The sequence below is a fragment of the Capricornis sumatraensis genome, chromosome 12 (genome assembly GCF_032405125.1).
Source record: "Capricornis sumatraensis isolate serow.1 chromosome 12, serow.2, whole genome shotgun sequence".
Lineage (NCBI taxonomy): Eukaryota > Metazoa > Chordata > Mammalia > Artiodactyla > Bovidae > Capricornis > Capricornis sumatraensis.
In genome coordinates this window covers 79,691,628-79,711,868 of record NC_091080.1, presented here as the reverse complement: position 1 = coordinate 79,711,868, position 20,241 = coordinate 79,691,628, and the positions used below count along the sequence as shown (strand labels likewise).

At 39.2% G+C, this 20,241-nt stretch overlaps 1 protein-coding gene across 1 annotated transcript in view; it reads right to left on the bottom strand.

Annotated features, from left to right (window-relative positions):
• Nucleotides 1-3,655: 3,655 nt before the first annotated feature.
• The window catches only part of LOC138088944 (ATP-binding cassette sub-family C member 4-like), a 143,920-nt gene continuing 127,334 nt past the window's right edge, over nt 3,656-20,241 (bottom strand). The window contains exons 27-29 of the mRNA XM_068984201.1: nt 11,722-11,894; nt 11,177-11,282; nt 3,656-3,790 (exon numbers count right to left, since the gene is read on the bottom strand). Of these exons, the coding sequence (XP_068840302.1) occupies nt 3,656-3,790; nt 11,177-11,282; nt 11,722-11,894 (414 nt within the window). The remainder of the gene's footprint in view (nt 3,791-11,176; nt 11,283-11,721; nt 11,895-20,241) is intronic.

Sequence of the window (20,241 nt, the reverse complement as noted above, 5' to 3'; positions counted from 1 at the left end):
TCCAGCCTCCAGGGCTGTGAGAAAAAAAAGTTTTTGTTGTTTAAGTCATCTACTCTGTGGTACTTTGTATGGCAGTCCTAGCAAACTAATGCCCCTTCAGCTTTGTGTATCTGAAAGGTAATTTCTCTGCTATTTCATGGATCATCTAAAAGGGTCAATCAGACAGTGATTCAGTGATTCACCTGAACTATGTATTTTTAAAAATGTGACTTGGAAGCACCTTTTCTCAGCTGTTGAGTTTTCTTTCCAGATGAATGAATTCTATTCTATTAGAGTGAAAATTTTGTTGACTTAGGCTATTGCTCCTGGTGTTATAGCTCTGAACAATGCATGGGTATCTGATGCTTGCACATCCAAAAACCTGATAATCTGACAGCTTACTTAAAAGGATGCAGAGTATGCAGAAATAATGTCCAACTGGGATGAGGATCAAGAAATGCTTTCTTTTTTTTTTTTTTTTTCTGTAGAGGTGACCTGACCCAGTGGCAGGACTGCAACTCGAGTGAGGTTCTGCCACTCTGTGAACTTGGATGATGGCCCCATCTTGGCTACCACATGAAAGAAGCAGTGTTCTCAGACTTGACACAGAACACAGTACATAGGGTGGCTCTTAGCCTCCCCCTTGATTCCCCCTCTGTGCTCCCTGGACCAGCTTTGTGACCTTAGGTGAACCCTGGACCCACTCTCCTCATCCATCACATGGATAAAAATGGACCATCATGAGATTACGTGAAATCATACATGTGAGAACAATGTAAAATAAATTATGAAGAACTACACAAATGTAACTTACCCTGAATGTTATTAGAGTAGCTGCAGGATTACTAGACCAGGAAGCACAAGATTTCTAATTCTATGACCCATGTCTGTTATTATATATATGTTACACTTGATTTAAAATATTTACTGAAAGAAAAGATGTCTAATTCTGTATCTGCTGCAAAGTAACTTAACACCAATCATATACATAGGGCCACCTTCCTTCTAAGGGGCCTTAGTTTCATCACCTGTAAAGTGAGGTTGTTGAAACTATAATCTTATCTTATCTGGACCTATCAGAAGTTCTATGATCTACTTCTCATTGCTCAATGTCTTGATAATACATAATGATAGCATAGTGTTTAAATGAAGACTTTGACACAGGTGGGTACACCCTTCTGATGTGAGATGCCTAAGGTGGAAAGACCAAGAGTTTGATTCCTGGGTGTTTTGTGATTTGGTCACACACAGAAAATGACAAATGTTTATCAAGTCTTCAATGACTGGGAGACACTCAAATTAATGAAAGTGCTCTGTGAATTTTAGGCATTAAAAAAATATATATATAGGGTGATATATGGCTCAGATGGTAAAGTATTTGTCCTCAATGTGGGAGACTGGATTTCGATCTCTGGGTTGGGAAGATCCCCTGGAGAAGGGAATGGCAACCCACTCCAGTGTTCTTGCCTGGAAAATTCCATGGACAGAGGAGACTAGCAAGCTACAGACAATGGTGTTGCAGAGTTAAACCTGACTTGACAACTAACACGCTCTATACTTGCATACAATATAAGTACTTTGGAAATGTTCAGAACCCAGACTTCCTTGTCCCTAAACCTAAGTACGAACTCTAACTCTGCCACCTCTTCAGCCAGCTCTGCAACCCAGGAAGTCTCCTACACTATGAGCAATGGAAGGTACTGCTCTGCATTTCCTCATTTCTAAGGAGGGCTAAGATGAGACAGTGATGAACTAAGGCCACAATTTAGATAAATGTTTCGTATAGTAGTACTTAAGATACTGGGACATGTTTTGTTTAAGACATTTAAAATATTACACTAGTAATCTTATTCTACTTACAAGTGATAATCTGGGAAATGCACAAAAGTATGAAGAATAGAAAACATACCCATAATTTAATACTCAGAGATGAATTTTCTATGGGGAAGCCTCGCCACAGGCAGCTGGAAGCCTCATCCCACTCCAAAGACTGAATGTCAAGGGTCAAGAACACCAGACCTTCCTTCCCTCCTTCTTCCCATCAACCCTATTCCCACTCCCACCTTCTTCCAGAAAAACTCACAGATGGCTGTATGACAATGGCTAAGTCTCCTAAACTAGACCTCAGTTACCATCTCACCTTTGTTTGGAAGATGTCACATGACCTGAGTGTTATCCATCAAGTACCTTCCTCACACCATGCGCAGTGCTTAGTGCCTCACACACCTCCTCTCTGAGAAAATGCTCTGTAAACCTTCAGGCACCATTCAGACTACAGTGTGAAGGTATTGTGAGTTCCTGATTTGTCCTGATGACAATTTCACTTTCTAGAAGGTAGAGGAAGCCTGGGGGTGGTGAGTGGCAAATACACCTAAGTCTAAGCAACAAAGAATTAGGGAGAAGCTGACAGTATCATGTAGACGTTTTCTTTAAAGATTGGAAAACAGAAGAGACCTACACCTTTCTCTGGAGGATCTTCCTAGAATCAAAATATTCCAAAAATTATCCCCTGAACTCTCAAATTTTCTGGATATTCCTTGACAGAACTTGCATTACAAATATGCAGAGCACCAATCAGAATGAAAGTGAAGAGGAACTAAAAAGCCTCTTGATGAAAGTGAAAGTGGAGAGTGAAAAAATTGGCTTAAAGCTCAACATTCAGAAAATGAAGATCATGGCATCCGGTCCCATCACTTCATGGCAAATAGATGGGGAAACAGTGGAAACAGTGTCAGACTTTATTTTTGGGGCTCCAAAATCACTGCAGATGCTGACTGCAGCCATGAAATTAAAAGACGCTTACTCCTTGAAAGAAAAGTTATGACCAACCTAGATAGCATATTGAAAAGCAGAGACATTACTTTGCTGACTAAGGTCCTTCTAGTCAAGGCTATGGTTTTTCCTATGGTCATGTATGGATGTGAGAGTTGGACTGTGAAGAAGGCTGAGCACCAAAGAATTGATGCTTTTGAACTGTGGTGTTGGAGAAGACTCTTGAGAGTCCCTTGGACTGCATGGAGATCCAAGCAGTCCATTCTGAAGGAGATCAGCCCTGGGATTTCTTTGGAAGGAATGATGCTGAAGCTGAAACTCCAGTACTTTGGCCACCTCATGTGAAGAGTTGACTCATTGGAAAAGACTCTGATGCTGGGAGGGATTGGGGGCAGGAGAAGAAGGGGATGACAGAGGATGAGATGGCTGGATGGCATTACTGACTCGATTGATGTGAGTCTGAGTGAACTCTGGGAGTTGGTGATGGACAGGGAGGCCTGGTGTTCTGCGATTCATGGGGTCGCAAAGAGTCAGACACGACTGAGTGACTGAACTGAACTGAACTGAATCAGAATGAGTGTAAAGGGTCTGCAAAATGAGAGTGTTCTGTGCTCTATGAGAATCTGAACGCAGAGTCCAGAAGTGTGGAAGTCCAATCTGAAATCTCTGTCACAGGCACATGTGTGTGCACACAGAAGGGTGCACACATCCTGACCCCACCCCCACCACTGCTGCAGATTCTCAGCAGACTTGCTCTTAACCCGGCATGTGCTGTTAAGACCTAGTCATGAAGCTTAGTCTCTGGAGGCTTATAAGGGCACAGAGTACTAGTTATCAGACCCCTGATAGAGGAGATCTTGTGAAGAGAGAACCTGGAGACAAACTTTAATGACCACTCCCTGTCCTATTTTGCCCTTTCAGTGAGGACAGCTACTTCCTCTTTGCCCAGTTGTTGCACCATTTTGTAAAATAGACTGTTTCTATTCTGCAGCAGATCATTTGGCTGACCAGTTTCTTTCCGTGTCCCTGAATCCAAAACCTGTAAACAGCAAAAAGAAACCCATTAGTACATAATGTCTCCCAGTAACATATAACTCAGACAATATTTCAAAAAGTGTCAGGATAGGGAAACAGAGAATATCTATTTGGGTGGTAGAGCTGGCTGATGTTTTAATAGTTTGATTAATTTGTTTTACTAGGCAGACAAAGGCCTAACCTGACGTTTTAATATCATGTTACAGGAAAGAAAGAAAATAGAAGCTTTAGACTATGACTACTAGTACTCTATAGCATCTTATTTTATGTTCAGGGGATTTGGGGTTTTATCATTAGCACTTTTAGCTCTCAGACTCTGAGTTTTGAGATAATTTATTCAGATACACAGAGTTGGCAAATATCTTCATTCAAGAAAACCAAACTCCATTTACCTAAAAAGTAGGTTGGTGTCATACAAACCAGAGAGCAGTGCTCTGACAACAAATTAATGGTCGATTTGAGAATCTGAGCAATATCTGGGGGAAAACGTAAAGGCTTCCAGGATTTCTTAAGGATCTTGGATTATGCCAGCTTCTAAGAGGAACAGAATCCTTGTCCAAGGGATTGAGATGCTTCTTGAAGCTGGATGTGGTTACAGTTTATTTTTCTGAGAGAGAAAGCCTGGCAAAAGGAGCTGGTACATAAGCAGCTTTTGCAAAACTGCTCTGTACAGAAGAAATCTCTAGAAATCCAGTTTTCTCTTTGGATAAGACTAAAGAAGCAAGTAAGAAATTGAGCTCCAAATTCCAGTGATCATGGCCTACAAAGCACATGGGGCCTCTTTCTTCAGTTGCTTTCCTTTCACCCCTTTTATTGCTCATTAATAAGTCTGCTAAATGCAAACTGAAAGGGAGAGGAAGGGGTCCTTCACTCTGCCTTTCTCCTTATTAGTGACTTTGACTAATAGTTCTGGATGGGGAAAAAGTGTCTGAAACAATTGGCCCAAGTGATATAATTATAAAAACAGTTCTGATGTTCAGTAGTATTTAATTCTTCATTTAGGTCATATTTGAAATAAATGCATATTAAGAGAATATGCTGGATGGGCTTCCCTGGTGGCTCAGCGATTAAAGAATCTGCCTACTAATGCAGGAGTCTTGTGTTCCATCCCTGGTCCAGAAAGCTCGCAGATGCCACAGAGCAACTAAGTCCATGTGCCATAACTACAGAGCCTGTGGTCTAGAGCCCAGGAGCCTCAGCTATTGAGGCTACATGCCTAGAGCTCATGCTCTGTACCAAGAGAGCTCATGCAATGAGAAGTCTGCACATGGCAATGAAGACTGGCCCCTACTCGCTGCAACTAGAGAAAAGTCTGTGTAGCAAGGAAGACCCAGCACTGCCTAAAATAAATAAATAAATAAAAGGGTTTTTTTTGTTTGTTTGTTTTTTTAAAGAACAGAATATGCAGGAACTCTAAACAACACACAGGTTGTTTTTCAACATATAGGTACTACAGTAAATTTAATCCTTTGCATTTAATTGGAAACATTTACTAGTCTCATAAAGGCCATTTTTCTGTTAATCATTTGTTTAGTACTGTGAATCACTGCTAAGGGCAGCGTTCTCAAAAGAGTCCGAGAAAATCAAATCTGTTTCATACACTTAATGGGCTTCCAAGGTAAAGTGGGTAAAGAATCTGCCTGCAATGCAGGAGACACAAGAGACACAGGTTCGAAACCTGGGTTGGGAATATCCCTGGAGAAAAGCACGGCAATCCATTCTAGTATTCTTGCCTGGAAAATCATATGGACAGAGGAGTCTGGTGGACTACAGTCCATGGGATCATAAAGAGTCAGACATGACTGAGCAACTTTCACTTTCACATCTGCATAATAATTTAAACGTTCAGTGAAAGTTGCTCAGTCATGTCCGACTCTCTATGACCCCATGGGACTGTAGTCCACCAGGCTCCTCTGTCCATGGAATTCTCCAGGTAAGAATACTGGAGTGGGTAGCCATCTCTTTCTCCAGGGGATCTTCCTGACCCAGGGATTAAACTCAAGTCTCCTGAATTGCAGGTGGAATCTTTACCATCTGAGCCACTAGGGAAGCCCTGTAACTTGGCATGTCAATTTAGATGTCTCAAATGTGAAATTCTACTTAAGCATAGCATAACAGAACATAACTACCACTCCTGATGTTGAAGAAGAAAAACTGCAGTTTTAAAACACTGGTCTCCACACATCTATGTTAATTAATCTATGAAACAGTATGCAAGAATTGGAGAAAAGACAGTTTCTATGGTAAATAGTACTGGGAAAGCTGAACACCTGAAAATATATGAAATTAGACACTCCCTCACATCATGCACAAAAATAAACTCAAAATGGCTTCAAAATCTAATATAAGGCTGGGAACTATAAAACTAAATGAAAACAAAGGCAAAAGACTCTTTGACAGAGTCTTTTGCAATATTTTTTTTTAGATTAGTCTCCCAAAGCAAAAGAAATAAAAGCAAATACAAATGGAACATAATCAAACTTAAAAGCCAAGGCTCATGTAGCGGCTACAAGAGCTGAGATGGGACACAGACGAAAAAAGGCCAGAAATAGAATTTTACCAACTTAGCCTTTACATTTACTGGTTTGGTAAAAAACTCTAGATATTTCAGAACAAATAAACATAAATCCAAATTCTCATTATGTACAGAAAAATAGGTATAATTTTGGATTTTTAACATCCCTTATAAGAAAAAGCTCCTACAATCTCCCATTAGGTCCCCAACTCTTCTCATAATCCAAGATAAACTATTAACTACGCTGGACTGGAAGAAACACAAGCTGGAATCAAGATTGCCGGGAGAAGTATCAATAACCTCAGATATGCAGATGACACCACCCTTATGGCAGAAAGTGAAGAGGAATTAAAAAGCCTCTTGATGAAAGTGAAAGTGGAGAGTGAAAAAGTTGGCTTAAAGCTCAACATTCAGAAAATGAAGATCATGGCATCCGGTCCCATCACTCCATGGGAAATAGATGAGGAAACAGTGGAAACAGTGTCAGACTTTATTTTGGGGGCCTCCAAAATCACTGCAGATGGTGACTGTAGCCATGAAATTAAAAGATGCTTACTCCTTGGAAGAAAGGTTATGAGCAACCTAGATAGTATATTCAAAAGCAGAGACATTACTTTGCCGACTAAAGTCCGTCTAATCAAGGCTATGGTTTTTCCAGTAGTCATGTATGGACATGAGAGTTAGACTGTGAAGAAGGCTGAGCACCAAAGAATTGATGCTTTTGAACTGTGGTGTTGGAGAAGACTCTTGAGAGTCCCTTGGACTGCAAGGAGATCCAACCAGTCCATTCTGAAGGAGATCAGTCCTGGGTGTTCATTGGGAGGACTGATGCTAAAGCTGAAACTCCAGTACTTTGGCCACCTCATGCAAAGACTTGACTCATTGGAAAAGACTTTGATGCTGGGAGGGATTGGGGGCAGGAGAAGAAGGGGACGACTGAGGATAAGATGGCTGGATGGCATCACGGACTCGATGAACATGAGTCTGAGTGAACTCCGGGAGATGGTGATGGACAGGGAGGCCTGGTGTGCTGCGATTCATGGGGTCGCAGAGAGTTGGACATGACTGAGCGACTGAACTGAACTGAAACCACATATTCAAGTTGGTATGATAACAATCCCCAAATCCTAAAATCTCTCCAGGAACCCCAAGCTCTAGTAGGTTAAGTAAAAACTACATTATGTTGGATGAGTAAGTCAGTTACATAAGCTCAATGAAGATATGTTTATGAAGCCTGTTTATGTGCAGATATTCCAGACAGCTGTCCTAGAAACAAAAATGAAATGGACCCACTGCAAGACAATTTGATCCTTTTCACTGGCAAGATGTCATCAGTGATAAAGAAGAATGCAGGGAGAGGTGGGTCAGTGCACCAAGAGGTGGGGGTGCCCAAGAGAGGATGGAGGAGAAGCCTGATAAGAAAGATGCTGGAAATGATGACATCAATGGAGAGAGTTCCCACTGTGCAACAAGCAGAGTGGGGAGGGGGAGATCTGAGTGTCAGATTTGTCTCTGGCTGCCTGGTGATGACACGGGACAGCTGTCCAACCCTGGAAGGTGGGTCCTCATTGGGAAAATGGGTGCCTGTGATTTTCTCAGTGACTGGACAATGTGGTGAGTATTAACTCAAAATCCTGTCCTGGGTCTTGAAATAGTAAATCATTCTTCTCACTGGGGAGGGATGAACGCTGGGTCAGGGTGACCTCCACAGCCACTCTCCCAAAGCTGCTGCCTTTGCACATAAGTGCCACCCCCCATAAAGTATCTCTTCTCCCCAACTGTACTTTCTACCTCAGTGTTAGTTATCTTTCCTCTGAAAACTTGAGTGAAATCTCTTGGAGTGTTTTTGAAGGAGCTTTTCTCTTCTCAAATGTTCTAATTACAGCATGTAGGTTTATGAAAGAAAAGTTCCATTAAGATAAAAACCAGAATTTAAGTAAAACTCTAGTTAGGTTGAGCTGTTTAGTCAGGTGGGGATGTTACAACCATTTCTGATTTTCACTTCTGTGGGAAAAATTCTAAAAAGAGGTTTGAGATGAGGAAGAAACAAAGAATATAAAACCATAAGATGGACTATAAACAGAAGAGGTGGGATCTGAGTTTCTCAGCTCTGCTTCTGGTTCTTCATCATTCATTTCCAGAGAATTCTCTGAGGACAGTGAAAGCGTGGATCACAGATAACAGTGTTAGAGCAACTGCAGATTGTCACATGCTTCCTTTGTTCACACCAACAGGAGAATCCGGGTGATATGAAGGTGGCAGTGTGCACAGACTGGAGGGAAAAGGTGGGCTGTTGGCTGCAGAGAAAGCAGGTCATGAGCACCCAGCTACTCTCAAAAACTACAGGAAGAACCTTCTAGTGTAGAGAGTGGTGAGTCTTAGGATAAAGAGTATTTCTAATTTGTCTGTCTTGCTCCACTGTTTTGTGGCAACAGAGAAAGTAAGGAAGATTATATTAGTTGTCATTATGACTCCATCATGTTTAATAAACTTAATATTGAGAGAACTTCTTTGTGGAATCAAATTCTAAGCCTGACACATGATTGGTGCTTAATGAACCAAAGTGGCTAAATCCTTTAGGAGAGACGACACATATACAAAGCTATTAATTAAGTCACAGTTGTTTCCCAACAAGCCCTTTCTCTGATTTACTTACAGTGAACAGAACCATATCCATCTAATCATTTCAAGATATTTGATAAAAGTGACAATTTGGAAAATATATAGATGTCTAAGTTTTAGATTAATTATGCTCTATCCCTATGATGAAATTTTAGGCAGCTTTAAGAACTGAGCTGTGGAAAATTAATAAATGACATGGGGAATTTTAAGAATATATAAAAATTCTGGTAATGAAATATTCTGTTTTGCAGAATAAAACAAATTATTTAAATGGCTCTAATGTTATCCAAATAATATTATAGCACTATATAACCGCCACTTTCTGGTAGCGGATATTTTGTAACCTTCCCTTTATGAGATTTTCTTTTATTTTCCTATTTCTACCTTGCACATTTATTGCTTTTTTTAACAAAAAAAAATATTTTTATGGATTAGATTCAATTAAAAATAGAATTTAAAAAACATATTCATCTATCTTTCTGCAGAAGTATTCACATGCAATAAAATGTAATTATTACACCTTATCACTTGCAATGATAGGACTTTATGGTGACAACCCTGTCGGTTATGCCCTTCATGAGCATCTGACACTTCCCCAGCTACTCCTTGAGGCCAGTCACGTGCCCTCTGGAGCATCAGGCTTTGAAGCAGATTGACTCGTCTTTTTACCCACATTAAAGCTTTCAGAATAGACAGTCACCTGTTTTCCAGAAAGGAACGAGGTATAGTTATCCCTCAGTGTGGGTACAGTTCCAGAACACTGGAACGAAGTGAATACGGCAATAAAGTGAGTCATATGAATGTTCTGGTTTCCCAGAACATACAGAAGCTATGTTTGCATGACACTGGCCTATCAAGTGTGCAATAGCATTATGTCTGATAAAACAATGTACAGACCTTAGCCTAAAAACAATGCATTGCCATAAAAAATACTAACCAACAGAGGGGACTTCAGCAAGTCAGAGAAGTAACACTGATGGTGCAGATCACCAGAGAAACTATGACTGTGAAAAAGTTTGACATATATTGAGAATTTCCAAAAGGTGAGACAGCGAATTGGAATGAGGAAACACTGTTTGAAAAATGGCGCCCATAGACTTGCTCGATGCAGGGTTATGATAAGCTTTCAATTTGCAAAAACATAGTATCTGGGAAGTACAATAAAATAGGGATGTCTATTTCTAAAGCAAGAAATTTAAATAAGGTTCAAATTGGGAAAGGAGCACGTCAAGGTTGTATACTGTCACTCTGCTTATTTAATGTATAGGCAGAGTACATTATGCTAAATGTCGGGCTGGATGAAGCTCAAGCTGGAATCAAGATTTCCGGGAGAAATATCAGTAACCTCAGATATGCAGATGACACCACCCTTTTGGCAGAATCAAAGAGGAACTAAAGAGCCTCTTGATGAAAGTGAAAGAGGAGAGTGAAAAAAGCTGGCTTATAACTCAGCATTCAAACGACAAAGATCATGACATCCAGTGCCATCACTTCATGGCAAATAGATGGGGAAACAATGAAAACAGTGACAGACTTTATTTTCTTGGGCTCCAAAATCACTGTAGACAGTGACAGCAGCCAAGAAATTTAAAAGATACTTGCTCCTTGGAAGAAAAGCTATGACAAACCTAGACAGTGTATTAAAAAGCTGAGACATTACTTTGCCAACCAAGGTCTGTCTAGTCAAAGTTATATGGTTTTTCCAGTAGTCATGTATGGATGTGAGAGTTTGACCATAAAGAAGGCTGAGCACCAAAAAACTGATGCTTTCAAACTGTGGTGATAGAGAAGACTCTTGAGAGTCCCTTGGACTGAAAGAATATTAAACCAGTCAATCCTAAAGGAAATCAATCCTGAATATCCATTGGAAGGACTGATGCTGAAGCTCCAATACTTTGGCCACCTGATGCAAAGAGCTGATTCATTGGAAAAGACCCCGATGCTAGGAAAGATTGAAGACAGGAGGAGAAGGGGATGACAGAGGATGAGATGGTTGGACAACGTCACAGACTGAACAGACATGAGTTTGAACAAACTGGGACATAGTGAAGCAAAGAGAGGCCTGGTATACTGAACTCCATGCGGTCATGAACAATCAGACATGACTGAGCGAATGAACAACAACAATTTTGAGGAAAAGAGGAGAAACTAAGAGAAAATTACATTACTGGAGGTTCCTATCAAATTTTACACGGAAGGATACATTGAAAAATTGAACATAAATGAAAACAACTAAAGTGGTGAGAGTCTTACCGATATCCGTTGACAGTCAATGACATTGCTCAACCTGTGTGTGATGGTTAGCACAGTGCAGTGAGCAAATTTCTCACGAATTTTTTTTTGTATTAACTCATCAGTTCTAGAATCAAAGAAATTGATTTAGTTCAGTAAAAACAGGAAAAGCAGACTTTTGACTTAAAAAATCATGATACTTTTAATAATGTTTTTAAAAATCAATACCTTAATGTATAATCTTGTTCCTAAAAAAACTAAGTATAAAAAGTCTACTTAGAAATTTATTGTTTTTCAAAAATGGAAAATAGTCTTCCCTCAAAATTGCTTGAGATTATAATGAGCTGGATTTAGGAATCTAGCTCTCTCAGGATGTCTTATAAAAACATTAACCCTATATAACATGTCTTGGTTTTTCCTTTGTTTTCTGGAATTAATATTAAGAAATATCCATGAGGCCAAGAGAACACTTATAAACATTTCTAAGCATCACTAAGTGTTTTCCATTTACCGCCTTTAGAATTCAAGGATTCAAATTCAAGTTTTCCTGGATCTCAGCTCCATACCTTGGATCCACATTTGATGTGGCTTTGTCAATAATCAATATCTGATTTTTCTTGAGAATAGTCCGAGCAAGGCACATCAGTTGTCTCTGCCCAACACTTAAGTTCAACCCAGATTCTGCTAATTCAGTATTCATTTTACCAGGAAGATGTTCAAAGGTGTCTTTAAGTTGAACCTGTGGATACAGAAAGAATGACATTTTCCAAGCAAACTGTTACTGAAGTAGACAAGCATCTTACACATTAGAACTCTGACGTCCTCAGGACTTCTTATGTATCTTACATGTACAGCCAGGTGAAGTGGAGAGCTCTTTCCGAAGAGTGTTCACTGAGAAAGATGGTGGGGTCAAGTCAGAACAGAAAGATCTCAATCTCCCTCATCCGTGCCACAGGATAGCCTCCAGAAACCCCACCGGGGGATTAGTTAAGGAAGTCTCTCAAAAAATGAAGCTATTTCTCCCAATGTGGTTTAAACAGAAAAGTTAAAACTATCTTTATGGTTGAGTCAAGTTTCTCAATGTTCATTTTGCATAGGAGTTGGTACACTAAAAAAAAACTTCAAAAATTTTTACAGTAAGTCTTTTTCTCTGAAGATAAAATCTTACCAGCATATTTGGTTTTAGAAAAGGCAGAGGAACCAGAGATCAAAATGCCAACATCTGCTGGATCATGGAAAGAGCAAGAGAGTTCCAGAAAAACATCTATTTCTGTTTTATTGACTATGCCAAAGCCTTTGACTGTATGGATCACAATAAACTGTGGAAAATTCTGAAAGAGATGGGAATATCAGACCACTTGACCTGCCCCTTGAGAAACCTGTATGCAGGTCAAGAAGCAACAGTTAGAACTGGACATGGAACAACAGACTGGTTCCAAATAGGAAAAGGAGTACGTCAAGGCTGTATATTGTTACCCTGCTTATTTAACTTCTATGCAAAGTACATCATGAAAATATGCTGGGCTAGAAGAAGCACAAGCTGGAATCAAGATTGCTGAGAGGAATATCAATAACCTCAGATATGCAGATGACACCACCCTTATGGCAGAAAGTGAAGAACTAAAGAGTCTCTTGATGAAAGTGAAAGAGGAGAGTGAAAAAGTTGGCTTGAAGCTCAACATTCAGAAAATGAAGATCATGGCATCCAGTCCCATCACTTCATGGCAAATAGGTGGGGAAACAGTGGAAACAGTGACTGAATTTATTTTGGGAGGCTCCAAAATCACTGCAGGTGGTGATTGCACCCACGAAATTAAAAGTTACGCTTACTCCTTAGAAGGAAAGTTATGTCCAACCTAGATAGCATGTTAAAAAGCAGAGACATTACTTTGTCAACAAAGGTCTGTCTAGTCAAGGCTATGGTTTTTCCAGTACTCATGTATGGATGTGAGAGCTGGACTATAAAGTAAGCTGTGTGCTGAAGAACTGATGCTTTTAAACTGTGGTGTTGGAGAAGACTCTTGAGAGTCCCTTGGACTGCAAGGAGATTCAACCAGTCCATCCTAAAGGAGATCAGTCCTGGATGTTCATTGCAAGGACTGATGTTGAAGCTGAAACTCCAATACTTGGCCATCTGATGTGAAGAGCTGACTCATTTGAAAAGACTCTGATGCTGTGAAAGATTGAGGGCAGGAGGAGAAGGGAATGAAAAAGGATGAGATGGTTGGATGGCATCACTGACTCAATGGACATGTGTTTGGGTAGACTCCGGGAGTTGGTGATGGATAGGGAGTCCTGACATGCTGCGGTTCATGGGGTGGCAAAGAGCTGGATACGACTGAGTGACTGAACTGAACTGAAAATACACAAATTCAAACAATTGCAAGCTGCACCTTATACATTAGTAATCCTGGAACCTGCTCTGGTGATGGTTCTTTCCCAAGTTTACTTCTATAAATACTGGACCAATCAAATGCATTTCCTCAGTGTCATAAATGTCTTGCAGCGAATGAAAACTCATGAAAAATAAAACACAACATCTTATTTCCCCCAGAATATGGATGTAGGTGATGTTTATATTAATCTATCTTCATAAAGTTATACTCCAAAGATTAGGAAAAACAAACTTTTAACTGCCAAAGATAATCAAACTACATTTAGTGGTAGGGATAAGTTCAATAAATATTTATTTTGGAAAAGTATTACAGACCAAGAACCAAACTCAGGCTTTACTTGAAGTTGAATAACAAAGAAATACACTCCAAATTAAGAGACCAACAGATTGATGAGTGATGGCTGATAAATTATCTGACACTTTACAATGTCAGATAACAACACACCAAGGATGAATGAGCAGTGTTTTTAATTTTTCTTTTTTCAGGTATCCTAAATGCTAGAGCACATCTATGAATGTGAACCTGAATTTTGTTCCAGATGGGAGTCTGATCCTGTGAAAAAGGAATTCTGAGTTAGAATTAAATATGGTATTTGTAGGTAGTGTTACCATGAAAAGTACATAAAATCTAAAGAGTAAGATTTAGATTGTGGTCCAAGTGGTTGGACTTGCTTAAGACTGACATCCTGACTCACACTTGCCTCTGATTTGGATGACATCTCATCACTGATTTGATTTTATATTTTCCTTTGAGTTTGTCCATATTGGCGTCACAAGGAAAAAGGATTGTGAGGGGAAATGTTTTTCATAAAATGTTAATTTCTGAGATTCTGTCTTCATTTATAAATCAGGAATGGTTATGAGAATATATGAATATGAAGGCCCTCTGTAGTATAATGATAAAATCAAATTATAATTAAGTATTAAAATGGGAAAAAAGGACAATAGAAGCAGAGACAATAATAACTAGGAACTACAATTAGAGAGTCTGAAAACATACTAGATAATAGTATAATATTACTGTTAAATGTATTGATTGACATGACTGTGTTAGGACATATAAGGGAACATCCCTGTTCTTATAAGGTGTACTTTTTTTTATTTAAAGGTGAAATCCAACTTTTAAAAAACATTTCTACAACTTACAAACAATTCAGCAAAATGTAGGTTATATTTATGGAGAAAACATGGGAAGACACTAACAGCTGATGAATCAGGTAAAGGTGTTTTATGTGTTCATCATACTATTCCTTACATGTTCCTATGATTTGAAAATTTTAAAACCATTAATTGGAGGCTTGGGACTCCCTGGTGGTCCAGTGGTTAAGAATCCACCTGTCAGTGCACAGGACATGGGTTTCATCCCTGATCCAGGAAGATCCCATGTGGCAAGGAGCAAGTAAACCCATGTGCCACAACTACTGAGCCCACACTCTAGAGCCCACAGGCTGCAACTCCTGAGCCTGCAGGCCACAGTACTGAAGCCTGTGTGCTCCAGAGTCCAGGTGTCACAACAGGAGAAGCCATGTCAGTGAGAAGCCATGTACTGCCACTAAGATTAGCCCCTGCTTGCCACAACTAGAGAAAGCCTGCAAGCAGCAATGGAGAACCAGCACAGCCAAACAAAAAAAAAAAAAAAATGGAGACTTGAAGCCAGACAGCCTGGGCATAAGTCCTGCCTGGCTCTGCCAACTGGGCAAGTTTCTAAACTTACTCTACCTTAGCTTCCTAAGCTCTAAGACTATATTATCATAATTCTAAAGATGGGTACCTCCTAACATTGATAGAGTATAAAATGAATCAGTACATGTAGAATTTATGACAGATCAATAGATATTGTCCAATATTAATAATGCTGTCAGCTGGCCTCTCTTCATGTTCTGCTTCATTGTCCTCCTTTGCATGTATCAACACTAAGACCTCATTACATATGCGTTGGCTTGTTTTCCATCTTCTCCAAGAGACTTTAAGCTCCAAGGGTAGAGATTTTGTCTTTTTATGACTGTGATAGCCCTACAATCTGCAACACTGCCTGTCTAACAAGCTCTCAGGAGATATTTGTTCCCTGTATGAATGAAGGCATGAGTGAATCTCATCGTGTAACACATCTGTTCCGATAAATTAGAAAATAAATCCACATATGTAAATAATTTATACATAACACTATCTTCTTATTAAGTTTAAATGTAAAAAGAATATATTATAACAATTAACTGGGTCCAAGATATCACAACCTCACACTTTAAACAGTGGAAAGCACTGAAAAAGTTATGATTTAAGGAAAATGGAGTAAATAATACTATTCAAAACTATACATCTCAGTAGAGAATCCTTCAGACTGTTTTTGAGTTTGGGAAAATAGCAGAATATAGCAAAATTGAAAAATTATACACTGAAATTGAAGTCGCCCTATTTCTATCACTATAAACATTTTCAATGTAACCTACTACGTGTACTGAATCTACCAACCAGGCACCAACGCCCCTCTCAGGAGATCAACACAGATGTCAGACGGTTTTATCTTTTGTGGAACCTTCTTACTTTTCAAAAAGAAAGGCTGCTGTGGACTGAAGGAGACAGGGAAATGCAATCAACAGATGGGGAAGAGCTTTTACTAGAGCAAGGACTGGCAGTAAAGGAAGTAAAGGGAGAGCTCGTTCACATAACACAGGCCCGGAAGTGGACATGTGACCTGTCTCCACCGCAGGGACTGAACCACGTGGTTCCTGATGCAGAGGCTGCTGATGCCCAGGTTTCCTGTGTGATGAGACACATTTCTGTCCAAACAGAGACACTATCAACATCGAACATTTGACTGCATGATTTCTTCCTCAGTTTTGACAGGACAGACCATATGCTTAACTTCATATCCCAGAATCCTAGCTGCTTTGTTTTCATTTTTTTAACAGAAGCAACACATTGGTGATTCATCTTGAGAGTTTTATCTACTGTGCTCTTTTAACCTTTGAGTGATAAGATGCTTCCTCTTCAAGTACATTCATGTTTTATTTGTGGCATTATCTTGCTTCTTAGCGCCCCAATCAGCACTAATTAACTGATGAATTTTTGTCAACTTGTAGTAAGGTGGCTAGTTTTCCATGTATGAAAAATGTATTTTCAGCATATTTTGAAAAATAACCAAGATGAGATGGGCAGAATCCATTGGACTGCTTCCCTTCTGAATGTCCATCTCTCTCAAGGAAGAAGGAGAAAACAGAACTAGAGGACTTTAAAAGAGGAAAACATAGTGGTTCCCTCCTACTCACTCTCAGGCCACCCCTGTGAGTTTGGGTTCACATGTCCAGTTTGGCACCATTTACACACTAATAACTATGGTTTTGAGTTCATATAAAAATTGACCTCACTGATTTAGTGATACCTCTTAGAGTGACAGGCTTTCCAGGTAGTACAGTGGTTATGAATCCTGCTACCAAATGGAGGAGATACAAGAGATGAGGGTTCAATTCCTGGTTTGGGAAGATCCCCTGGAGGAGGAAACAACAACCCACTGCAGTATTTCTTGCCGGGAAAACTCCATAGACAAACGAGTCTGGCAGGCTATAGTTCCACAGAGGGTCACAAAATGTCAGACATGATCAAACATGCACACACACACACTTAGAGTGATAAATCACCCCATTATCCTATTTCTTCAGGAATTTTTCTTTATCACAGGTGTATGTTTTCAATGAAAGATTTGGTAGGTTTTCTTTAAAACAGTCAAATAAGCAATTCCTAGAGAAAAACAATGATGAGATGATTTCTGTAAGTGATATTAGCAAAGTTAACATGGTAAATTCCAGAAGCAATATACAGAAACCACAAACTTCACTTTTGAAATACACTCATGTCTATTTCTTTTTATAGAAATTTCCAAATATAGTTAAAATAAAGATAGATCTTAGTATTATCTACTCCTTCCAACACTTCATCATTTTTAGAATTTAGTTAAAAGTTGCCTCTCTGTCCATGGAATGTGTTCAAAAATTCCACAGTAATTTTTCTACCTGAGAATCTGTGAAAAAATATATCAGCTGGGAAACAAATAGAAAAATAATTTACCAGTTCTTCCAGTATTTTTCTTAAGATGTCATAATTTCACCATTAAATCTGTCCTGTGAATTCAAGATCAGTTAGTTCAATTCACTTCAGTCATTCAGTCATGTCCTACTCTTTGAGACCCCATGGATTACACAATGCCAGGCTTCCCTGTCCATCACCAACTCCTGGAGCTTACTCAAATTCATGTCCGTCAAGTCAGTGATGCCATCCAACCATCTCATCCTCTGTCACCCCCCTTCTCTTCCTGCCTTCAATCTTTTCCAGCATCAAAGTCTTTTCCAATGAGTCAGTTCTTTGCATCAGGTGGCCAAAGTATTGGAGTTTCAGCTCCAGCATCAGTCCTACCAATGAATATTCAGGACTGATTTCCTTTAGGATGGACTGGTTGGATTTCCTTGCAGTTCAAGGTACTCACAAGAGTCTTCTCAAACACCACAGTTCAAAAGCATCAATTCTTCGGTGCTCAGCTTTCTTTATAGTCCAACTCACACATGACTACTAGAAAAATCATAGCTTTGACAAGATGGAACTCTGTTGGCAAAGTAATGTAACATTTAAAGTAATATGCTGTCAAGGTTGGTCACAGCTTTTCTTCCAAGGAGCTAGTGTCTTTTAATTTCATGGCTGCAGTCACCAAGTGAAGTGATTTTGGAGCCCCTCAAAATAAAGTTTTTCAGTGTTTCTATTGTTTCCCCATCTATTTGCCATGAAGTGATGGGACCAGATGCCATGATCTTCGTTTTTTGAATGTTGAATTTTAAGCCAACTTTTTCACTCTCCTATTACACTTTCAACTGCAGCTTCTTCAGCATTCTTCAGCAAGATCATTGGATCATCCTATCTTTTATTATATTTGATAGTTAACTGCTCTCCCCTCTTCCCTTCTAGAATTTCACTATAGACTCAAAGACTTAAATGAAATCAGAGGTGCACTTCTTTGGGGGCAGGAAAAGGTAAAGCAATTGGCCTGATTTAGGAAAACAAAATCCTCATGTTGCTAGAAAGCCAGGTGGGTGTGTAAAGACTCAGTGCTGACATCCTTCAGAAACCAGAATTTCTGGCTGGAAATGTATGACCTCCATCCAAATCAGCCTGCTTACAGTCAAGGTTCATCTACATATTACAGATTTCAGAGCTTGCCTGTAAGGGTAACACTAAATGAAAAATACATCAATTCAAAACAACACGAACAATTACTCAGATTTGTAACGAAAAAAAATTTAAGGAACTATGCCACACTTTTCTGAAATGAAGAGAGCAATCAAAAATTTAGTAGTTATTTATGTCAAAGAGTGTTTTCCCTTTGTTTTCTCTAAGAGTTTTATTGGATCTGGTCTTACATTTAGGTCTTTAATCCATTTGAGTTTATTTTTGTATATGGTATTAGCTGCTGCTGCTGCTGCTGCTGCTAAGTCACTTCAGTCGTGTCCGACTCTGTGTGACCCCACAGACAGCAGCTCACCAGCCTCCTCTGCCCACAGGATTCTCTAGGCAAGAATACTGGAGTGGGTTGCCATTTCCTTCTCCAATGCGTACATGCATGCTAAGTCACTTCAGTCGTGTCTGACTCTGTGTGACCCCATAGACAGCAGCCCACCAGGCTCCTATGTCCACGGGATTCTCTAGGCAAGAATACTGGAGTGCGTTGCCATTTCCTTCTCCAATATGGTATTAGGGAGTGTTCTAATTTCATTCTTTTACATGTAGCCATCCAATTTTTCCAGCACCACTTATTGAAGAGATGTCTTTTCTCCATTCTATATTCTTCCCTCTTTGTCATAGATTAGGTGATTAGGTGACCATAGGTATGTGAGTTTATCTCTGGGTTTTCTGTACTTTTCCCTTGATCTATATTTCTGTTTTGTTTTGTTTTGTTTTGTTTTGTTGTGTGTATGTGTGTGTGTGTGTGTGTGTGTGCCAGTACCATACCATCTTGACAACTGTAGCTCTGCACTGAATTTGTCAAAAAAAAGTTCATTTTGGTATTTCTATAATATCGTATGTAATGAACTTTTTGGCCAACTTAATAATGTAATCTGAAATCAGGGAACCTAATCCCCAGCTTCATATTTTCTTTCTTAAGACTGCTTTGGCTATTCAGGATCTTTCGTGTTTCCATACATATTGTAAAATTTTTGCCTTAATTCTATGAAAAAAATGCCATTGGTAATTTGACAGGGATTGTATTGAATCTGTAGATTCTTTGGATAGTATAGTCATTTTCACAATATTGATTCTTCCAATCCAAGAATATATCTTTCAACCTGTTTGTGTCAATTTTGGTTTCCTTTGTCAGTAAATTACAGTTTTCTGAGTACTTGTCTTTAGCCTCCTTAAGTAGGTTTATTCTTACATATTTTATTATTTTTGTTGCAATGGTAGTGGGATTGTTTCCTAATTTCTCTTTCTGATCTTTCATTGTTAGTGTATAGGAATGCACGTGCTTACTTTTCAGAACCAAAAGACTGAGCTAGGTCCTATGAAAAATTCGAAGACTATCTGTGGTTTAGAAGTCTAGAGTTTCTGCCCTCAGTAGAATCAACTTGTAAAATGAGGGCAAATATACAAAATAATTTGCAATAAATATTCAAACAAACAGCAAGATAATAGTCAAAAATGTTTCATGCAA